The 20,942-nt window shown below is 38.7% G+C and overlaps 2 protein-coding genes across 5 annotated transcripts in view; one reads left to right on the top strand and one right to left on the bottom strand.

Moving 5' to 3' along the window:
• Nucleotides 1-8,767, top strand: part of LOC144638790 (uncharacterized) — a 39,654-nt gene extending 30,887 nt beyond the window's left edge. For all 4 annotated transcript variants that reach the window (XM_078498045.1, XM_078498044.1, XM_078498046.1 and 1 more), the window contains 9 exons: nt 145-420; nt 1,442-1,756; nt 3,021-3,415; nt 4,144-4,238; nt 5,076-5,250; nt 6,039-6,108; nt 6,225-6,505; nt 7,107-7,263; nt 7,393-8,767. In XM_078498045.1, the coding sequence (XP_078354171.1) occupies nt 145-420; nt 1,442-1,756; nt 3,021-3,415; nt 4,144-4,238; nt 5,076-5,250; nt 6,039-6,108; nt 6,225-6,505; nt 7,107-7,263; nt 7,393-7,571 (1,943 nt within the window). In that variant the 3' untranslated portion in view covers nt 7,572-8,767. The remainder of the gene's footprint in view (nt 1-144; nt 421-1,441; nt 1,757-3,020; nt 3,416-4,143; nt 4,239-5,075; nt 5,251-6,038; nt 6,109-6,224; nt 6,506-7,106; nt 7,264-7,392) is intronic.
• A 104-nt stretch (nt 8,768-8,871) lies between these two features.
• LOC144638848 (tetratricopeptide repeat protein 28-like) lies at nt 8,872-11,160 on the bottom strand. The gene is made up of 2 exons (XM_078498137.1): nt 9,647-11,160; nt 8,872-9,110 (listed from the first exon to the last, which is right to left on the bottom strand). The coding sequence occupies exon 1, from the start codon at nt 10,735-10,737 to the stop codon at nt 9,649-9,651; it is 1,089 nt and encodes a 362-aa protein (XP_078354263.1). The 5' UTR covers nt 10,738-11,160; the 3' UTR covers nt 8,872-9,110; nt 9,647-9,648.
• Between the last annotated feature and the right edge of the window lie 9,782 nt (nt 11,161-20,942).

Below are 20,942 nucleotides of genomic sequence, written 5' to 3'. Positions count from 1 at the left end.
TTTTTTTTTTAATTTTTGCTTCAAGCAGTTTAATGTTCTCTGAGAAAAGTATTCTTTTTTTTCAAAAAATGGTATTGTAAAGGTGTTGGCGATCGAAAATGACTTCTTGTTATACCAAACGGTGTTAATCCCTTGAATCTGCAGTACCATCAGCGGTTCCTACCAACATCTCAGCGTTCAGCCCTGATTACAGCACTGTTATTTTATCCTGGGACCCAGTCCCCGAGGGTGATGTTAATGGAGAGCTTGTAGGATACGCAGTGCTTGTAAATGGATCTGATGGTGTCTGGTTTGTAGCTCCGTGTTTTTCGTCAATCGAGCTAAAGAATATAAACTTGTCGAGTGACACGTGTATTCAAATGGCTGTTATTAACAAAAATGGGATTGGTCCACTGACTAATTGTACAAAAATTAATTTTGGTGAGTTCAGCTTTTGTCTTCTCTTTAACAATTAGACGGCAAGCTCGAGGTTTCTACCGGCTGATAGTTGGCGAGGGGCGAAGCCCCGAGCCAACTATCAAAAGCCGGTAGAAACCGAGAGCGAGCCGTCTAATTGTGTTAGCATAACCCACTGACCGATCTATTAAACTCAGAATATCGCTAGAATTGATTTATTGAAGGTTTTGATTGATAAAATTCAGCGAAGACTACGCGCGCGCTCCGAGAGCCTTCTACGGATCGATAGTAGGCACCTGTGTAGCCAATCAGATCGCGCGATTACCAATAGTAGGTCAGTGTGGTTATGCTAATGGTCATTAGTCAGAGTAAGGGTATCAATAATATTATTATTGTTTGCATTTGGCAAAACTGCCTTCCCTTATTATGTCTTAATCAGGAATATAAGGGGTATCAAATTTTCCCTTAAAATATTGAAGACCCCATTAATATGCTCGCAAAAATTTGGCTTTTGCTCGATTTGCTCGCAAAATTTGGACGAGTGTTCGCTAGCTCGTGCTCGCAAATAATCGCAGTTGCTCGCATGCTCGGATTCCGATAAAATTTGCTCAATTGCTCGAAAATTCGTAAATCCTGCTTTGAGGTTTTATGGTACAAAAATATCTGTATGTCTGCTTGGTTACTGAACTCCTATCAAGTAGCCTATCAAGAAATCAGTCGCAGAATTAAAAATTAGCAAATATGCTTACCTCTGAGTTCCTCTTCCACCCAGTCCATTACCGTTTGGACACAACATTGATGGAAAAATATGTTTAAGTACAGTAGCAGTTGGATGTACTATAAGGAAAGGCAGGAAGCTCTATGACATGCGTTTCGTTTATTGTTTTAAATAATTCTCTGTCATGTTTCATCAACATAGCCTTTCCGCTTGAGAGAAAGAAAAGGTCGGTTCGTTATCGAGCTCCTGTTTGATGTCGTAAGGATGGGTTGTGTTATTTGATGTTCAGAGTTATCCAATTTATGGGTAACGTTTGTTTTCTTTCAGCTCCCGACACCAGTTCACCTAAAACAGCTGCTACAACCGCTATGAGTTTATCCGCAATTAAGGTCACTTGGGAACATGGAACAAAAGAAAGATTGAGTGGAGATTTGGGTGGTTTTTACATAAAGTATCAAGCCGTCCGTATCGGAGGTGAACCAATCGTGGACTTACTTGCTGAGCCAAATTATACGGCGATAGTTTGTGCTGATGTAAATGAAATACTTCTCACCAATCTGATTTCTTACACAATGTACAAGATTCAAGTGGCAGTTCTAACAACTGACGGGATAGGAAACTTTAGTGAACCTGTATATGGAGGTATTAACTATTATGAAAAAAAATATATAATATCTATGTATCTAGCTCCTTGCATCAAAACTCATTGGCCGCTTCCACACTAGAAGACCAACAAATCATCTGAGACGGACAAGTCGTCGTAGTGTGAAAGCGGGACGAACACGATTTTGGGCCTAAAAGTCGTCTGTTTTTGTCCGTTGATTTGGCCCTCCAGGAAGACGATTTTGTCGTCTAGACGGACAAGTTGTCTAAAAGCTGACTCGATAGATTTTTTAATTTTTTACTGCGGCAAGATAATGAGTTACTTGTGTCAGAAATGCAAAAAAAGTTGGGGTCACCGACTTCGTTTCAGTGAGAAAGCGTGTGGAAAACTACCCTGATTTTGAAAAATTGGCGCACGTAATTCAGTATGGTTTACAGGGTTTAAAGTTAAATATATCGAAGATGAGTAAACGAAGGCTAACGATCTTAGTCACATTTTGTAGAAGTGCGTCTCTTCGTAAATAATTCCTAGTTTTGCCATCTTTTTGGTAAAAACCAAACCCAGAAGAAACGTATTTAAAACTGTCGTACGGCAAAAAGGAAAACTCAAAAAGCAGAATTCAAACCGTCAGTGTGTCAACAAAATCAACTTCCACTCGATAGATTTTTTTCATTTTCTCGCAAAACGTAGATACTGATTAACAAAAGTGATCCGTTAAGAAAAAAGTAGGGGTCACCGACCATTTAAGAGAGCAAATTGCAAACGAAGCAAGCGGAACGGCAACCCAACCTAAATGTTTTTAGAAATTTTACTCAGCGCGTGCGCTCAAAGTATGACGTGGCATGGCGTTGCGACATGAAATACGTGCGCAGTAGGGATGCGCATAAAAAATTAGCGCGAACGTCCTAAAATGCACACTAGACGAAAAAATAGTCGTAAAAGGCAACCACGAACTGTTCGCAAGACCAATAATTAACAAAAACGTGATTAAAAATTATTTGCACGTGTATTCAAATGACAATAGAGATATTCGCTAGGGCCTTTACTTTGGAAACGCCGGCTCTAAAAAAATTCAAATGAGAGTTCAGGAAGATCGTGACCAGTTCAAAGCCAGGGTTAGCGCTGAAGGGTGAGATAGGTCAGCAGTTATGATTTACCAAAAAAAGAAATGCTCTAGTATTTAAAGGACATATGGAATAAAATCTAATTGTGTTTTAACAGTTATATCTTAATTAAATAATTTATTTTCCATTGTCTTCAGTTTCTTGCTTTCTAACTAACGACAATTTGAATTCTTCTCAGAAACTTGTCGATGCACGGAGCATTTAAGTGTCTCCGTAGTTCAAAGTCCATTAGAATCATCAGGATTTAACTCGCTCACAAGTATCATCAGTGACCTTGTGACCACCACGTGCGGGACATGTGAAGAACACAATGACACGAAGTTAGTCTCCTACAGCAGCTCCAAGGGAGACCATGTGTCCTTTCCAGTAATCAAGACCCAGGCCTATGGTGACACGGAGTACAGCAAGTTCATTCCGGTTATAACTGTCCCTGGTATTGTGGTTATTCAGAAGAAAAGCACTGATAGCGGTTTGCTAACAAAAGTTATGGCAAACTCCATTTTTGAGTTTTGGCCAATTTTCGTTCTCACATTGGTAACAGCTCTTCTAGCGGGAATTATCATTTGGATTCTGGTGAGCTAATACGATTACTGTATGATTCATGTATATTATAGCTTAACTTAATTTATTCACTTCCAAAGAAGTTTTCTTTTTCTTTTTGTATTTTTATTTCATGGTGTACGCACCTGCTAACTAGCTTTTTAGCTAAGCGTGCATTCTGATCACTGAATAAAGATTGTATTGATTGATTGACTGACTTGCATTCCAAGTCGTGCCAAATTTAAGACAATCATTTCTTCTAAACGTACTACTAAATAACATGAATTTGAATGGGCATACGTACACTAGGAATCTATACTCCTACCTATAAGCTATAAAACACCCTTGTACAGCATAATTAACAAAACCACATGAATGTACTGCTAAAAAGCTTTCATTTGAATGGTTATACGTGGGAGTTTCTTCTAAAGACTTGAAAGGTGCCAGTTTGTACAGTATAATTAACAACTTTACCAAAGTAGAGGTGGCTAGTGGTGGATATTTACCGAGCCACGAAGCGGCGAGGTGAATCAGATATCCACCACTAGCCACCGAAAAGTATTGCTCAACAGCTTTCATTTGAATGGTCTTATTCTCTTAAAACTGCACTGATTTTTGAGGTTTGTCTCGGAAGGTGAAAAGGTTGTATATAATTTTGAGTAGTGAAAGTGACCCATGTGGGCGATCAAATTCAATGGACTGTATTACTCTATTGGCTTATTGTCGGTGCATAACTGAAGTTATTTTTTCTTGCCTCGCAGGACTCCAGAACCAATCAGGAACATTTCCCCCGAACGTTTTTCAAGGGAGTTGGTGAAGGCCTCTGGTGGTCTGTTATTACCTTTTCCACAGTGGGGTGAGTTAAAATTACAGAACGGATCCAGAATTACCACCTCCTTGCAGTAATAAACGAAATAATCTACATCTTTTAAGCGAGTGCCCTTGGACGGTCCCAAATGTCTTCTTCATACTGTTCGTTGTCAGTTTCTGGTAGTTGGCTCGGGTTTTGTTGCCTTCTTGTGACAAACATCCTGCAAAATCGAGCAGAATATCGCCTGATACCTAGCTAACCCTAGCTGACGAGGCCGTATACCGAGTTCGCTCAAATCAGAAGATACTCTGCAAGATTAAGCAGGATTATTGTTTTAGTATTTAGCAAATTGTAAACCAAAAAAATCACATTTCGTTGTTGTTGTGCAGCGTTGTAGGACAAGTCTTTAGTAAGCACACTCCCACCTATGGCATACTGCGTACATCGCAGGATATATATGTTATGTACTGATGACAGAAAAAAAGTGACTTCCTGTAGAGCGTAACTATATGTGTTGGCAGCCTCACTATATTGGTTAATATAGTCAACTCTCTCTAAGACGGACACTTTCGGGACCTGCCCTAACTGTCCGTCTTAGAGAGGTGTCCGCCTTTATATGGAGAGTCGATGAAACCTGACACCAGTAATTCTCAGATAATGGAGCTGAACGGCCATGCACAATGAATACACGTCTGTTTTGAGTCTGTTTTTAGCCGTTCAAAGTCGCTTACTTTACTTTACTTTACTTTAGAAAATTGACTCGTTGATCATTACAATGGGAGTTCGCTGCTTCTAAAAAGTTATCAGCTCTTACATGTTGCAAACTGTATCAGCAATCAGCAATTGTTAAACATGGGAAAAAGGAATTTATTTTTTACACAGGTACGGTGATCGCTGTCCAAAATCCATGCCAGCCAAGATATTTGCAATGGCCTGGTTTCTTATTGGACTCGTTATTTTCGCTATCTTCATGGGATCATTGGCATCAGTGCTCACTGTTACAGTCATTTCAATGAATTCAAATGGTGTGAGTCCCACAGGTGCTGCTGACAGCAAGGTATTATGGACATTATGCATGATTACGTTTGTGGCTCAAATTCATCCTCAAACCTCTCGCATATTCATACTGTTTTTACTTTCGTATTCTTTTTATCTTTGCTGCTCTTGGAAATAGTTCATGACAAAATTTTCAAACTGCACTTTCAAAGCGAGGCTTCGAGGTGAAAGTAGCTTGTCTGACAAAAACATGCATACCAGAGCTAATTTAGTGTTGTCATGTCATTCAAAATTAATGGAGGAGTTTTTAACATAGATTAATTAGGAGTAATTCATTTTATCCAAATTTTTATCATTGTAATGTTTTATCATTGTAATGTTTACCATTGTAATTTTATAATTTTAAAATTGTTATTTCTATTGTAATTTATTGTCACTGAAAAGCCCCGTAAGGGGAGTGTCAAATTAAAGTATTGTATTGTATTGTATTGTATTCAACAGAGAAAACGAGACAAGCTCGGCAACTGCCTGAGTTTAGCCGGCTACTTGATTATATAGGGGGTGGCGAATGGTAAATGCGAGACTTTGCGAGACGGTGAGACTGTTTTTTTTTTTCTGCGAGTCCGAGACCTTTTTAGCCCTGCAAAAGAAATCGAGACTGCGAGAAGGCTTACTCTTTCATAGTAATCAGCTTGCATTGTGGCAAACAAGCTCAGCATTGTCACAGCCGCCCACACCTCAAGTTGCTGACGTCTACTTCAAAACATTTTGAAACCCCTGATTTTCATAAATAACTATTTACGAGACAGTTTTGTTGAGCAGAATATGATAAGTTTACTTTCCTTATAGATTGCAGTGGTCGCTAACTCTTCTGAACACCAGATGGCGGTTAAAAAATTCCGAAACAAGATAGAAATCGGTGAGTGGAGGATTAGTCATATTCTTATTGATAAACGCGAATTCTGTAGAAATAATTGTTTCAACGCAGTGCGCATTCTATCACCATAGCACGTGACTTGACCTTCATTCCTGCAGGATCCACGTTCCCTGATTTAAACTCAATGATAAAAGCTCTACAAGACGGTAATATAACTTCAGTGTTGCTGGAGATGTATGTTCCCGTCAAAAGAAAAGACTTGTTCAACGACTCCTGGTTTGAAGTCACGGATTTTCTCGAAGCAGAAATTACTCATGGAGTCTTACTCGAAGGTAAAAGTGTGTCTAAATTAGCAAACGAGATGAAGAACTTGATAGTGAAGAAAAACATTCAGACAGAGTATTTACTACAAGAAAACGACGGCATGGAGCAGTCTGAGGTGAGATAAAACTTCTCTCTACAAGTATTAAGTTACTGTTAAGAAAACTGGTGAATAGAATTTGAAACAGTTACTAAGTGTCACGCCTGTTATCAATTACCATGTTTATCAAGTTTAAAACGGATTCCACAGTTCGAGCAATGACTGCATAAATAAAGTACCAAAAATCTGCTCATAGCACGGCAACATTTTATATACTATTTAAAAGATCTTACTGAAATTCGTTTGTCTTAGAGACTCCGTAATGAAATTCTTAAGCATCTTCAAGAAAATTAAAGTCAAATCTCGTAAAAAAATGTTCAAAACACGCGCCATTTTAGTTTGAGTGCTAAAGTTTTGGCTGGCTTTTGTTAGCTGTACTTAAACTGCTACCATGCAATGAGGTCTCTTTGGTAACTTTATTTTTACCTTTATTGCTCGAATGCTACGCGGAAACCAACTTAAAGGGGATTTATTTAATGGGGAAAATCAACTCAACAAGGATCCGTCACTAGCTAAACTCTAAAGTAGAATAATGATAGAGCTCGAGTTGGACTCCTCAAGTAAAACATGCTCTCTTCTCTTTATATTCTCACAATATGTTTTTACTCTTATGCTCCAGGTTGACTCGAATTCAGCAGTGTTCTTTGAACCAACTAGTCCTTACTTTCTCAACACCATAGTCATCAGTGCTGCTCTCTTGTTTATTGCCGTCGCATGTGGTCTGTTTTACCAGGCCTTCTGTTTCAAACAGCTATGTGGGGAAACTGGTGACGAAGGTATGTTGGATTGGTTATAAGCTATGTCGATACTTAATACATTGTACGTGAAGGCTAATCAATTTAGGTGTCTTGCTGGCCGGCCGGCTGGCGTCCAAAACCTTTACTGAACAATATCTTTTATTTCAGGAACATGCCGATGCGGCATCATGAAGAAGGATATCACAGAATCTGTGGAAAAGTTTTATCATAATTTCTCTAAAACGTATCATCGAATACGTGAGAAACACAAAGCAGAACTTGCTAAACACGCACCGACAGACACAAGGGAACCTGTGAGGCGTGAACCACTTACATACAAACCTTAACAAAAGATCGAAAAAAATGCACATAAGCACAAGAGGAACATCACATATTTTAAGAATATCGTTGCATGTTCTTAAATTTTTGTCAAATATGTAAAAAGTAACATTAGATGCTGAAAACGCCTCAAATCTGCACGCGCCATGTCACGCTTAAGCGTTGAACGAAAAATTTTCTAAGTTCCTTCGAGCAACAACAAGAAATAAAATAAGACAAAAAGCTCAGAGCTCTGACCATAATCGCAAACGCCTATGGTCAGAGCTTTACGATTTCGAGGCAAATCGGCCAAAGACCAAAGGCGCTCTTCCGCTCATTTCCGTTCCAGACTTCCTTATAGTAAGTCAAATCTGGCAGCCGCGTTCTTGCCGCAAGGCAAGGGGAGGGGAGGAAGGGGAGGACAAGGAAGTCACTATTGGTTGCACCCTTAATCACTTAAGAAGACAAAATGTTTCAAGGTTTTTAACAAAACCTGTATTATTATTTCAGATAAACATCACAGTTGTAGGAGCGTTCTGTTACCAAAATTTTTGGTAAAACAGTCACTCTGCGAAACTTAAGTTTGTCTTATCTCCGCTATACACAACATGAGAATCAAATAATCATAACAAAATGTATTTCTTTATTTCAAATATTGATATAATAAACTCTCAGGGTAGCGTACGTGTATAACGCAACGACCAGTGCAACGCATGGAAGAACGCAGGGGAAGCACAAGCGGCAGCGCGAGGGGTATTCACTGGGAACAATGGAGGGAACGCATGATCGAGGGACCGGGTACCATGGAACGCATTGGGAACACACGTTGTAAGGGATAAGTAATAATGGATGACCAAATGCTTGGGGGAGGGGGGGGGGGGTGACCACATTGGATATAGGAAAATGTACGAGGGAACCCACCGGGTTCCCTTGGGAAAACGCACGGGATCGGGTATTTTGAAACCGAACAAACGGGGGACTCTAAAGGCCAGGGAAAGCATCGAGTTATAACCAGTGTCACGATACCCAAATATGGTCAAACGACAAAATTATTCGCCATCCGTACGTAACAGATATGCGGCGTTATACGTAGGTTACCATGGTTACAAGAAAACAATATTCGGTGGTAATAGCTTGACAATAAGCTTTGTTGAAAGTGACTCATATTAACTCAAAGAGTGACAAACTCACAATTTTCGAACGATGTGCTTTGCGGTGGGGAAGGGGCGGGGGAGCTTTCATACGCTTAAAAACAATTTTTACAAACTATAAAATCATTGATCCAAGAAAGGAGGTCCAGTTTTGGAACCGTCCCCCCGGCCCCTTCCTGGTTAAGTTAAACTGCCTAACATTACAACTTAGAGCTTCACGGATCTCAAGCTTTCGATTCTTACAAGATATTTTCGATTCAGATTCTAAGGAAAGAAAACCTTTCAAATTAATTCAAAAGAACAAAAAAAATCAACGCTGTTTAGTTACTGTACACTGCTATCACAGAATTAAAAGTTCCTTGGCTCATTGCTTTATTTTGTCTGCATGTCATTCTCCACTGATAAGGTCTTTTCTTCCTACAACACCAAAAAAGAACAACCAGAAGTTAAGGGAAAATTGTGTAAGAATTTTTTTCTTTAGTCTTTTTATCAAGTCAAGCCAGTGCAAGCTCCAGTATGTCGTCTCAGTTAGAAGTGAAGTCCGGCCGACACACTTCTTCACATTTGTACTTCCAGCACAAAAAAAAAAAGATTAAATATCAGATAGCCCAGAGAGGACTGAACAGGAATACGTAGCTTAAAAAGACCACTTTTGTCTTTTGAAATTCCTTATATAGATAGGGAGCTTTCGAATCATTGGAAAGAAACCACTTTAATTTGTACGCAAAACACAAGAATAACCAACCACATCAGCTCATAGATCACCTCACAAAAATTTGTTTTTGTTTAACAAACATAATTCCAACAATAGAAATTGAAAGCGGCACGGTAAGTTTTTGGTCCTTACCTCTCTACTTGTAACGAAACGAAAGATGGCTTTAATTTTGATTTAACTCGCACAGGCAACCAACTAACCAAAATCATGATGTTTTGCTTCGCTATTATAAACTTACTTTTATTTTCCAAAGTCAAATGTCACGTTATCTCCAATCAGCATAAACGGTGCCCACTCAGAAACCTTGGTAAAGCCGTTGTCTCTCATCCACTTCATGGCCTCATGAAGAGAATCACTGGCGCTTTCTCCACGAACAAGATGCTCGTAGAAACATCTCATCAACTGCTCTGCTGCACTGTCTTCCAGGGCCCACAGTGCCACCAACACTGAGCGTGCACCGGATCCCAAGAACGCACGAGCAATTCCAACAACTCCCTCGGCTCTAATCTGTCCACGCCCACTGTGACAACAACTTAGTACTACCAGTTTAGCTCGCAGTTGAACTTTTGAAATGTCAGACATTTTCAAAAGATAGTCATCTTCTTGTGGAATCCCAGTAGTAGAGCTTGGAGGGGCAAGCGCAATTTCTCCTCTTTCAGCATTACCATGTGCAGCAAAATGTATCAGACTCACTGAATCTATTCTTTGAAGTACCGCTTGCTTCGTTGCGTGCTCCCCTAACAAAGGTTGAACGCCCAGTAGTCGCCCAATCATCTCTGCTTCCTTTCTTGCACCAGGCAATGATTTTAAACGACGTCCGTTGTAAATCACATCACAAACATTAGGATCACCCACTATTAGAGCATCAGTCTGACTGTGATAGTCTGCAGGATTATCTTGAATGAGTTTGAGAGTCGTCAATGAAGGAATGGTGCGGATCCTGAAAGTCTCTGATAAATACTTCCCACTTTCATCGAGTAAAGATGCAAATGGAACACGGTACAAGTTGCGATCAGGAACAATGATGATTTCAGCCTCTTGAAGTAAGTCGGACACAGGATTGATGAGCATTTCGTGGAACAAAGATAAACTTTGTTTACTTTGTTCGGGATCTTTCTTATCCTGCGCCTGTCGCCAAGCTGCGATGCAGTGTTTCTGAGAAGAATCAGATTCAGCCGGCTCAATGTCATTTAAAGATCGATCTTCACAAACCTCCTCGGGAAAAATACCAAAGCTGCGGAAACTTTTAGCCATGATATCAAAAAATTCATTCAAATTTTCAGCTGGCTTTTCTAGTCTTTTGTAAAGAGTCTTTTCATCCACTGTCATTTTTCGAAAAGAAATGACTCCACTTGACCCGAGAATCCACAAAAACAATGTTTGGGCATGATAAAAAATTTACAGACAAGTGCAGTTGCTTTCTTTCGTCATGATATTTTCAATGCCAAACTGTGATTGCGGGTTAGCTGTTGGGTGTTTTTCAGCGGAGTACTGAGTTGCCATCAAGTCTGCCAGGGCTCTAGCCCTTCCAAGCTCTACAACATAAAGAGCAATGTTAGGAATTCCAGCGTCACAAAACATTCTACTAAGCAACTGGTAGGGAAAGAAATGCATGTCTGCAAAGGATATCTTAATTTGATCGTTGTCTTCATTAAAACCTCGCAAATCTTCGCATTTTTCAATACTTCGAAATAAATAGAGAAAGGCTTCTTGGAACTTTTCTTGTGATAACTTCGTGAATGTACGAATACAATAGCACGCAATCTCAGTTTCAACTCGTCCTCTATCTTTACATATTGTAAGAGCCTTCTCAATATATTCGTCGGCCATGACAAATTCACGTTGAGATAGAAACACAACTCCCAGTCTTAGGTAACTGGTCGCTTCTCTCGCGATGTCGCCAATTTCAATTGAGATTGTAAGTGCTTTCTCGTGATATTCTTTAGCCTTGAAATTATCACCAAGAGATTGATACACATTTCCCAGGTTTCCGTAATGTGCTGCTATTCCTGCTTTGTCACCAATTTCCATTGTGATCGCGAGTGCTTTTTCCAGGTATACTACAGCTTTACCATAGTCACGGAGAAAATTAAATAGACATCCAAGGCATCCGTAAAGTGCTGCTGTTTCCATTCTGTCGCCAGTTTCCGTTGTGATCGCTAGTGCTTTCTTATAACATTCTTTAGCCTTGACATGTTCACCGAGACTTGCAAACGCGTTTCCAAGGTTGGCGTAATTTCTTGCTTCTCCTTTGCTGTCACCAATTTCCTTTGTGATCACAAGTGATTTCTCGAGATATTCTTTAGCCTTAACATATCTACCTAGAGATTCAAACACAGCTCCCAGGTTTCCATAATTTAATGCTTCTCCTGCTCTGTCGCCAATTTCCATTGTGATCGCAAGTGATTTCTCGTGATATTCGTTAGCCTTGACATATTCACCGAGGGACTCAAACACAGCTCCTAGGTTTCCATAATTTAATGCTTCTCCTTCTCTGTCACCAATTTCCGTTGTGATGGCAAGTGATTTCTCGATATATTCTTTAGCCTTGACATTTTCACGAAGAGATTGAAACACAGTCCCTAGGTTTCCGTAATTTGTTGCTATTCCTGCTCTGTCGCCAATTTCCATTGTGATCACAAGTGATTTCTCGATATATTCTTTAGCCTTGCGATATTCACCGAGAGATTGAAACACAGCTCCTATGCTTCCGTAATTTGCTGCTATTCCTCCTCTGTCACCAATTTCCATGTTGATCGCAAGTGATTTCTCGAGATATTCTTTAGCTTTGACATGTTCACCGAGAGATTGAAACACAGCTCCTAGGTTTCCGTAATGTGCTGCTTCTCCTGCTCTGTCGCCAATTTCCATTGTGATCGCAAGTGCTTTCTCAAAATATTCTTTAGCCTTGACATATTCACGGAGAGATTTAAGCACAGCTCCTAGCATGCCATAATTTCTTGCTTCTCCAGCTCTGTCACCAATTTCCATTGTGATCGCAAGTGATTTCTCGAGATATTCTTTAGCCTTGACGTATCCACCGAGAGATTCAAACACAACTCCTAGGTTTTCATAATTTGTTGCTTCTCCTTTTCTGTCACCAATTTCCACTGTGATCTCAAGTGCTTTCTCGAGGTATTCTTCAGCCTTGACGTATTCACCGAGAGATTGAAACACAGCTCCTAGGCGACCCGCACAATTTACTGCTTGTCCTGCCCTGTCACCAATCCTTACGCTGATCGCAATTGCTTTCTCGAGATAATCTTTAGCTTTGTCACATTCACCGAGAGATCGATACACGATTCCAAGGTTCCCATATGCAATTGCTTCTAAGTTTTTGTCCCCATTTTCTTTTATAATAGTAATTGCTCTCTGATAAAGTCCTTTGGCCTCAACAAACTTATTTTGACCTTCATATATTTGTGCCAGTTGTATGCTAAGCCATCCTTCTTGGTCTAATTCGCTAAACTCGCAGCAAATGACAAGAAGTTTTTTGCCATATGTTATAGCACTTGCGTTGTCGTGCATAAGACGATACGCTTCGAACATGGTTTTATAGATTCCTCCGTAAATTAATTTCCAAAATTGCTGCTGTATACTCAGCGCTGTTTCATTTTGGAAAACCAAAGTTTCCTTGCATAACTCGATAGCTTTTAGGGCACGACCAGTGTTGAGAAGGAAAGTGGCAACAACCAAGGCTATACAGATGGCTTCCGCTTTGATTTCTTCTATGTTGTTCATGTCGTCTTCTTCAATCTCTAAGTGTCATTAGAAAAAATAAACAGAGGGGGGACCGGATAAATAGGGGTACGTAAATCCACTGATACGTGCCATTTTTTTTTTTACCAAATCGGCGTCGCTATTCTGCATTGTTCGAAACTTTCCGAGGTACAATTTCACTCCAGTGGACGGTGCCTGTTGCTGTCTAACGCCAGGTTTTCAAGAAGTTGAGCATCGTGATTATTGTTTTTGTCTACCTTGTTTATGCATCTATTCCGAAAACAAAATGGGCAAAAGGTCAACAAACCGACAAAGGCCGACCACAGGTCCGTGTTTCGAACTTGGTTTGGTATCCACGACCCGAACTTATTAAGACAGCAACATTGCATCCGGGTCAAAATTCACGACCTATCCGCGATCCTCCGTTTGTTGGAAATTTGCAAATTCGCTCAATTTATCGTCAAAGTCCGCAATTCGTGCACACCCTAAGGAAAAATCAGTCGATCTCAGTGTGAATCTATTTACTCCCCCACAGAGTAGAATTGTGGAACGTTATGCTTTTAAAACAATACTCAGAAGCGCCGGCGCAAAGACAAACAAGGTTTTGCATATTGGCATTCCAAATGTGCGCATCATCTCTTCTCTTCTTGTGCAATAACAAATAGAAATGGTAAGCCCTTCAGAACGCACTGTAGAAGGGAGTTTTCCTGTAAATAACAGGGCTCTTTGGCACACGTTACAGTGTTCTTGAAAATACTTTATGTTAAGAAGAAGGCAACCGTAAATTATAATCATTTGCGCTGAGAAATATTATTTCATTCAGTTATTTAGTTATTTACTTTGAATCTACAGCTGTTTCAATTAACCTACGGACAGCTGTACGGATGCAGAATCAATATAGAAAGCCGCTAGGTTTTAAGTTAGCGGCGTTCGTCGCTTCGACATCAGTGCAGTGATTTTCCAGATGAAATACTTATTTTGCCAACAAGCCGCTCGACGCTTACTCCAGCAAATATTTCTAAACTCAGTGTCCACGGTTAAGTAGGATATTGTTGTACTGAATTCCTTTTTTGCTGCCTCTGTAACCGTCTAATGGATTCATTCAAATTAAAGCGAATCAAGTACTCAAGAGTGTATTTGACCGCGGCGTAAACTTAACCGTTTATGTTATTTTGATCGCCAGTATGTTTGAGCAAATCAGATCAGATTAAATCAGTGCCGTAAAAAAACTGAATATGCATTTCATGTCAGTTTACTATTGAAACAATAAATTTTTTACCCGTTATCCTTTATTGAAGCGATTTTTCTTTCTCAAAGTGATGGCCTCGACAGAAACTTTTCCGCATGAATTCTCAAACTCATTAATAATTCATCAAGTTAAAACAAAGAAAACAAGAAGCTTGAGAAGCTTGAGAAGCTTAAAATCGGGCGCTTAATAATTAGCTATCTGTTTTGACTTGAAAGGCAGGGTACAGTACAATAAAAATCACTGGAAAAACAGTCACTTAAACCTATTCAGGCCGGGGTTGGGGGAGGGGGGCTTTTGAGGCCCGCGCTGACTTTGGACGCTTATAACTTTTTCAAGATTCAACCAAACACTGCCAAACTTTGCGCGTTTATCTAAAATTTATCTCGCAATAATTTGGAAGGATTAGTTATTGTGCCAGTAACTTGAAATCACCATGCTTGTTTTCCCAAATTTGAATTCTTCGTGTTTCTATTTAATAATGAACAATGTTTTCAAGATTGCATTATTACTTAATGACATAATGGTCTCAATTTATAAAAATATATTTCGCACAATACAAATAAACGATTGAACTAGACGTCTAGAAAATATATACTAGTTATGCAACGCTTTCGAGTGGTATACTATGGAATATCCCACGAGTCACTTGTATTTTCTCGGTATACACACGAGCCTTTAGGCGAGTGTGTATACCGAGAAAATACAAGTGACAAGTGGGATATTCCATAGTATACCACGAGAAAGTGTTGTGTAACTATTTTATACCATACCATAGAAAATACGCTTACTAAATTTCGTCGAAAATACAATCGCAGCGCACGATGGGAAGGTTGGGTTGAATACCGTCGAATATACAACGGCTTTCCTGTATTCTGATTGGCTGTATTTTCTATGGCATGGTATAAAAATTTGTAACACTTAGCAAAGTGCAGCCTTTTCGCAATACTTAATAAAGGCGGGGTTTTTACCTGAAGACCAATGTTTCCAACGCTTTAGGTGGCTGACGCATTTCAGTATTTTCCAGCCCTTACACTTTAATGGAACAGTATACAACTCCTAATCAGGTAACTACTATTGTCAAGAAAATGATCACAACTTATTGACCAATGATTAGGTATTTGTTTTATACCATTACTGTAATAGCAAATGGTAAAGAATAGTAGTACTGACCCAAAGTATAAGGGCTGGAAAACACTGAAAACCATTTCAGCCGCGTTTCAAGGAATCCAAATAAGCTTTACTTATCCCATATATATTTGTTTTGCAGTATTTTGTTAATTTTTGGACGATTTTGGGGGATGTCTGGGAGGCGATAGTTTTTCTCAAAGGATTAGTAAAATTTAGACAAATAAGAAATATTGGAGATTTAATGTGATTTTAAAATTTGAATTTGAAGTTAAAAATTGGTGGACGGACACCAAACAGTCTCCTGACAACCCGGAGTGCTCTTGCGAGGGGGTCAACTGTTTGGAGGTGTTTCCATTCTTTTCTTCAATCCCTTCTTTAAATCTCTTAAAGTTCCATTCAAATTCAGGAAGAACCCCACCTTAAGTTTTTTTCTTGTGATAAAACAACAGAAGTCAAAGGTTGCGTGATATAACCAAGCATGGATTTAATTCGCCCTCCCTTTCCATCTCCTTAGCCTTTCACCCCCACCTGTCCCTCCCTTTCTACTCTCATTCAATTTAATGTTTGTTTACATTTCCTAACCAATTCAGTATCGTACTAATCTGTGCCAAGCAATCAGATAATAACAGAAATTTGCCTTAATTTTGATCTCCCATACCAAGACCTTAGAGTATAAACCGCTAATAAAACAAAACACACTTGATAATAATTCTCTAAGGTTATACACCTTGCAGTATTAACGTGCTAACAATCTTGATAACAAACCCCATGTCGTACTAAGGATTTTTACTGATCAACATAGAAAATAAGGGTGCGTTTCTTTGGGAAAATCCAAAATTGGATCATTGATCTCAGATCACACGGATACTTTGCTCCCAAAGAAACGAAGAATCCGAAAACGGATTTTTGCCATGACAACCCCGTAAACACATTTCGCACAGAACATAAAATATCAGCACAAATTTATTTTTCGTCGAATGTATACTAGCTAAAATAATTTAAGCATACAAAATCTTTTACAAAAACCACACGTCGAAGTAGATCTTCTTTAGCATTAAGCACAATGTGGCGAGAAAGCATCTGAAAGCGAAGAATGATTGCGAAATGATCAGTGCAAATTTAACTCGTGACAATTTCAAAAGGATACAACTTCCGTAGGCACACAGTGGCTGTTCTAGAAAACCTGTATCCCGTTTAAAATGATACTACATACCTATCTGAAGCTACCGTTTCCTTTTATCGTGAAATATTTTCGTATTTTGATCGAAATAACCGCCTAAAACTTTCCGTATGGCAGTGTTTACAAAGAGCAAACCTGTATTTTCACAGCAAAGACCGCTGGGCCAAGGTACTTTTTTCGAATCCTTTCCCAAAGAAACGCACGGATCATGAATCCTAAAAATCCGGAATCAGATATGATCTGATGTATCCACTCGAAGTGTGGATTCTTCAGATCATTTAACAAGATTAATCCAATTTCGGATATAGGTAAAGAAACGCAAAATCCGTTTTTGGATCAAGAATCCGGATTTGGATTTTTCCCAAAGAAACGCTCCCTAAGTTCACAATGATTTGTTCCCAAAACGTTTTTTACTGTACAGAGGGTCTGTATATACCGTATTGAAAAATTCAGAACGAACCGACTTCTGCCCGCTACCATGATATCATGTTGAAAAATTAGCTCGTTCGAAACCGTAGCAAAATCGTTAGAGACAGACAAGATACAGCCGATTACTGGCAGTCTTTGAAAATCCTGAATTTCGTCAAAATGAGCCAAAATAAAGTTTTAAAATTTCCTTTATCAATATGGTTCTTATCTTTTTATTCAATTCTATTAACTGCTTTTATGCAGTACTGTCCACAAAGATTTCAATTTCCTCATAGTTTCGGGACAAATGGATACAAAATATTTCGTGCAGAATGTAATTTGATTAAGCGAATGTTTTCACGTCTATAAATACTTCAAGCAGTGAATGAAAAACCGTTTTGTTTTCATCGATGAGAACCACTTTCAAATAGTTAATGCATAAAAAATAACAATCAGATCAGAATACAATAATTATTAATGTAAGGTCTCGCTATTATGTCTCGGCAGAGATACTTCTTTTTTGCAAGTTCAAACGTATGCAAATTTCGTGTGAAATGTAATTCGATTCCATTGTCTTGTTTACAAACTCTTTCTTAAGAAAGTTGTATTTTCGTAAATAAAACCCATTGGCCTGTTTTGTTTTCCTGATCATGTTTGTCTGTGATTTTTACAAAACATGTGGTCTTTTTTTTTCGGAACTTTAAGTTTTACAAAAATTCACTTCCGGAATTTCTCATCTAAAATTCAATTGGTATTTAATTATAATTATTCGAAGTTTTCATTTTCAAGTCATGTTTTCATTCGATAGCTTTACTGATCTCGTAAAAAATTCCATTCAAGTTCACACCAATACTGTACATTGCCAATGTTTTGCTGATTAAAATGTACCGCCAGATCACACTGCTATTTGTAGAAACCAGCAAAGCGTCTAGTTTCAAAGTTTCCCACAAAAACATTGCGTGACATGAATGACGTTACCCCTTTTATTTACAAAAATAGCTTCAACTTGTCAAAGCAACTACAGTTTCACAATGGTGATTATTAGTACTTTACCCCTTAAGCTTTTTTCTCTGTCCTCCCGCCGAAGCAAAGAAGAACCAGATTGCAGATTAGCCCAAAAGTCGACCCAGTGTTCCTATAACGATTTACTGTCAAAACTGAAATGAAACCGATTGGCCCAGGCTATCCCCGTCATTTTTAGCCGACAGGAGACTATCGTCTAGGACGACCAAAGGGTAAACTATAAATCGGCCACGCCCGATTAATTATAACCGTGACGGTGGTTTGGAAACCCAATCTTAATTAGCATAGATTTTTACGATTTTATTTCTCCGTTTACTCCGTAGTTTTTGTTTCGATTGAGAAGATATATCAAACACTCGAGACAGTGTTTCATCGGCTATCCAAACACCTCGAATTTCGTCAAAAATACTTCGCTGCGCGTCGTATTTTCAACTCTCTTCTCGGTGTTTGATATATTACTTATAAAAAGCAAAGTGCAGTGACGTCACCGGACGGCATTTCGAGGCATTGGTGTCTATTTCATTCAGACGTCTCTTCTCCGGAGTAAGCGACCAGAGAAAGAGATCTGAAATTTAGGCTAGTAAAATGCTAGCTTAATTTTAAACTCTTAAAACAGCCTCGAAAAAAAAAAAGTGGGACCTTTGCATGTGGGTGTCATTCAGGTAAGTTATGAACTAACGAAGTAAATGGGTCGATCTCTGACGAATCCTGTTGAAATCGAAAGCAATGTGCTTTTTATTTCTGGCACTCATGGTCGGTACGACCAATAAAACGAGTTCAGATGCGGCATACGAAATCAGTTGATTAGATCCTCTCTTTTTATCTAAATCTTATTGCGGGGAGGTAGCGTGAGGGACCTAAATGTAACCATTTACAGGTGATTTTAATTTCCCTACCCTATTCAAGAACTGATCATGACCCAAAATTCGATACCCAATTTCAGATCAGACTCCCTAGGAACTGCATCGGTTTACGTAAACATTTGAGGAGGGCTTCAAATTCCACGTGTCAAACTAATGACACTTTTTGCGAGATGAATGTAATAGCAATGATAAAATAGTTCCTTCTAAGAATTATTCACACCTTAATGCTGACCAAACAAAACGAAGCATACCCTTTGGCGCCGCACATACATGTATAGCTTATGTTAGGGAGTACCCCACCCCCTGAATGATAATAATACCTTGATAATACGCCCGCACGATAGAGTTTGTAGGCAGGAAAAGTGTTTGGTTCTTTGTGCAATAAAAATTTAAAAGCAATGAATTCATTATGAAAGAACGAGTTGTTTTTTCAATTTTTACACGACATTTCATTATCGCTCAGTGTTGGAATGAACAAATTAACTTTACCTATACGAAACCTTTTATTGAAATCATACCACTTTAAAGAGACTACATCTGGAACAAATAGCCAATTTTCACAAGTTTGTCGTTCGTAATGCATCTTTTAAAATTAAAATCTTGCTCAGTCATAAGCTTTGTTGTTTGCTTTCGATATATTATTATGGTGTTTTTCAACCATGGAAAAATAAGGTTTTCTTTAAATTTGAAAGGAAATTTGTACATCAGTAAAATGACTTAAAATGTCTTAAAATATGGTAACGTAGTTCCTTTTCACGCTGGAGTGAGTGAACATTCACTGATCCGGCATATCTGAATGAACTATTACCAAGAGCTTCGTGTAAACTACGTACACATTTCACTTGTAACTCACAACATGTAGTTTTATGTATATATCTCTTGTCTAAAAAAGAGATTTCAGTACAACATACAATACAATGCAAGTTTTACTCACCACGCAAGTGTCAGATGAAATAAATGACTGATAAAGACCATCAAGTATTCCTCGGCTTGTATACAGAATGAGCTTTACTGTCAGGCTTATTCACTTTATATACTGTTAGCTTTAGAAAGTAAAACTATGGATATGTACCTTCCTCCGGGAAATTCTAATAAAGGGACATGCATTTACAGTTTTGAGGGAGGGGTAAGGAAATTACCAAAATAACAGAGAAAAAAGAAGAAAACCAAAGGAACCAATTCGTGCAAAGCGAGACAGTAAAAAAGTAATATATCGAACAAAACCAATACATTTCTAACTCGAAGCTGGAAAATTATTGCTCAGAAAAGATTGCTCAACCCCCTACCCCCTCACGCTAAAAAAGGTAATGGTCTATTCCTTAGAAAATGAAATTTTCTAGTTACATCGCGTTTCAGATTTTTCATTTTCCAAAAAGAATAAAACTTTAAGAATTATTTTTAACCCGTGACTTGCGAAAACAAGGAACGTGCGTTAGTGATGAGCAGGAAAAAATGCTAATTGCCACTGACTGTGTCTATGTCGTTATTTTAAAATTTATGCATTAAATGACCAAATAAAAACAGTACGGCGACTATCACGGCTTGCTTGTAATTTTCTAGACCTTAATCTCTATCGTCTTTCAATTGAAAAACACCTTTTTAAAATTCGAAATGGAAAGAAATATTCCTAAAGAATTCTCAACTATCGAACAAGAGGATCGGACATTGAGAATCTCAAAATCAATGAATTGATCTTTCTTTGCCTTGCCTTTCTACTTTCCATCCAAAAATTTAAACCAACTTTCGAACCATTACCATAATCTGCATGCCATACATTAATCGAACATGATATTTTAGGAGTCTTTTTTCGCAGCGATGGCAATTTAATTTAAAGATGCGCTCAATCCACCACCGTATTTACCGGAATAAGCGCCGCGGCGCTTATTAAATTTTTCGCGCCTCAAGGGCGGCGCTTATTCGAGGGCGGCGCTTATTTAAAATTTGGACGCCACAAAGAATCTAA

The sequence above is a fragment of the Oculina patagonica genome, chromosome 14, assembly GCF_052425735.1.
Source record: "Oculina patagonica isolate OP01 chromosome 14, crgOcupat, whole genome shotgun sequence".
Lineage (NCBI taxonomy): Eukaryota > Metazoa > Cnidaria > Anthozoa > Scleractinia > Oculinidae > Oculina > Oculina patagonica.
This window is presented reverse-complemented; position numbering and strand designations above follow the sequence as displayed.

Coding starts and splice junctions, on each gene's coding strand:
- LOC144638848 (XM_078498137.1), bottom strand. CDS start 10,737: ATGACAGTGGATGAAAAGACTCTTTACAAAAGACTAGAAAAGCCAGCT.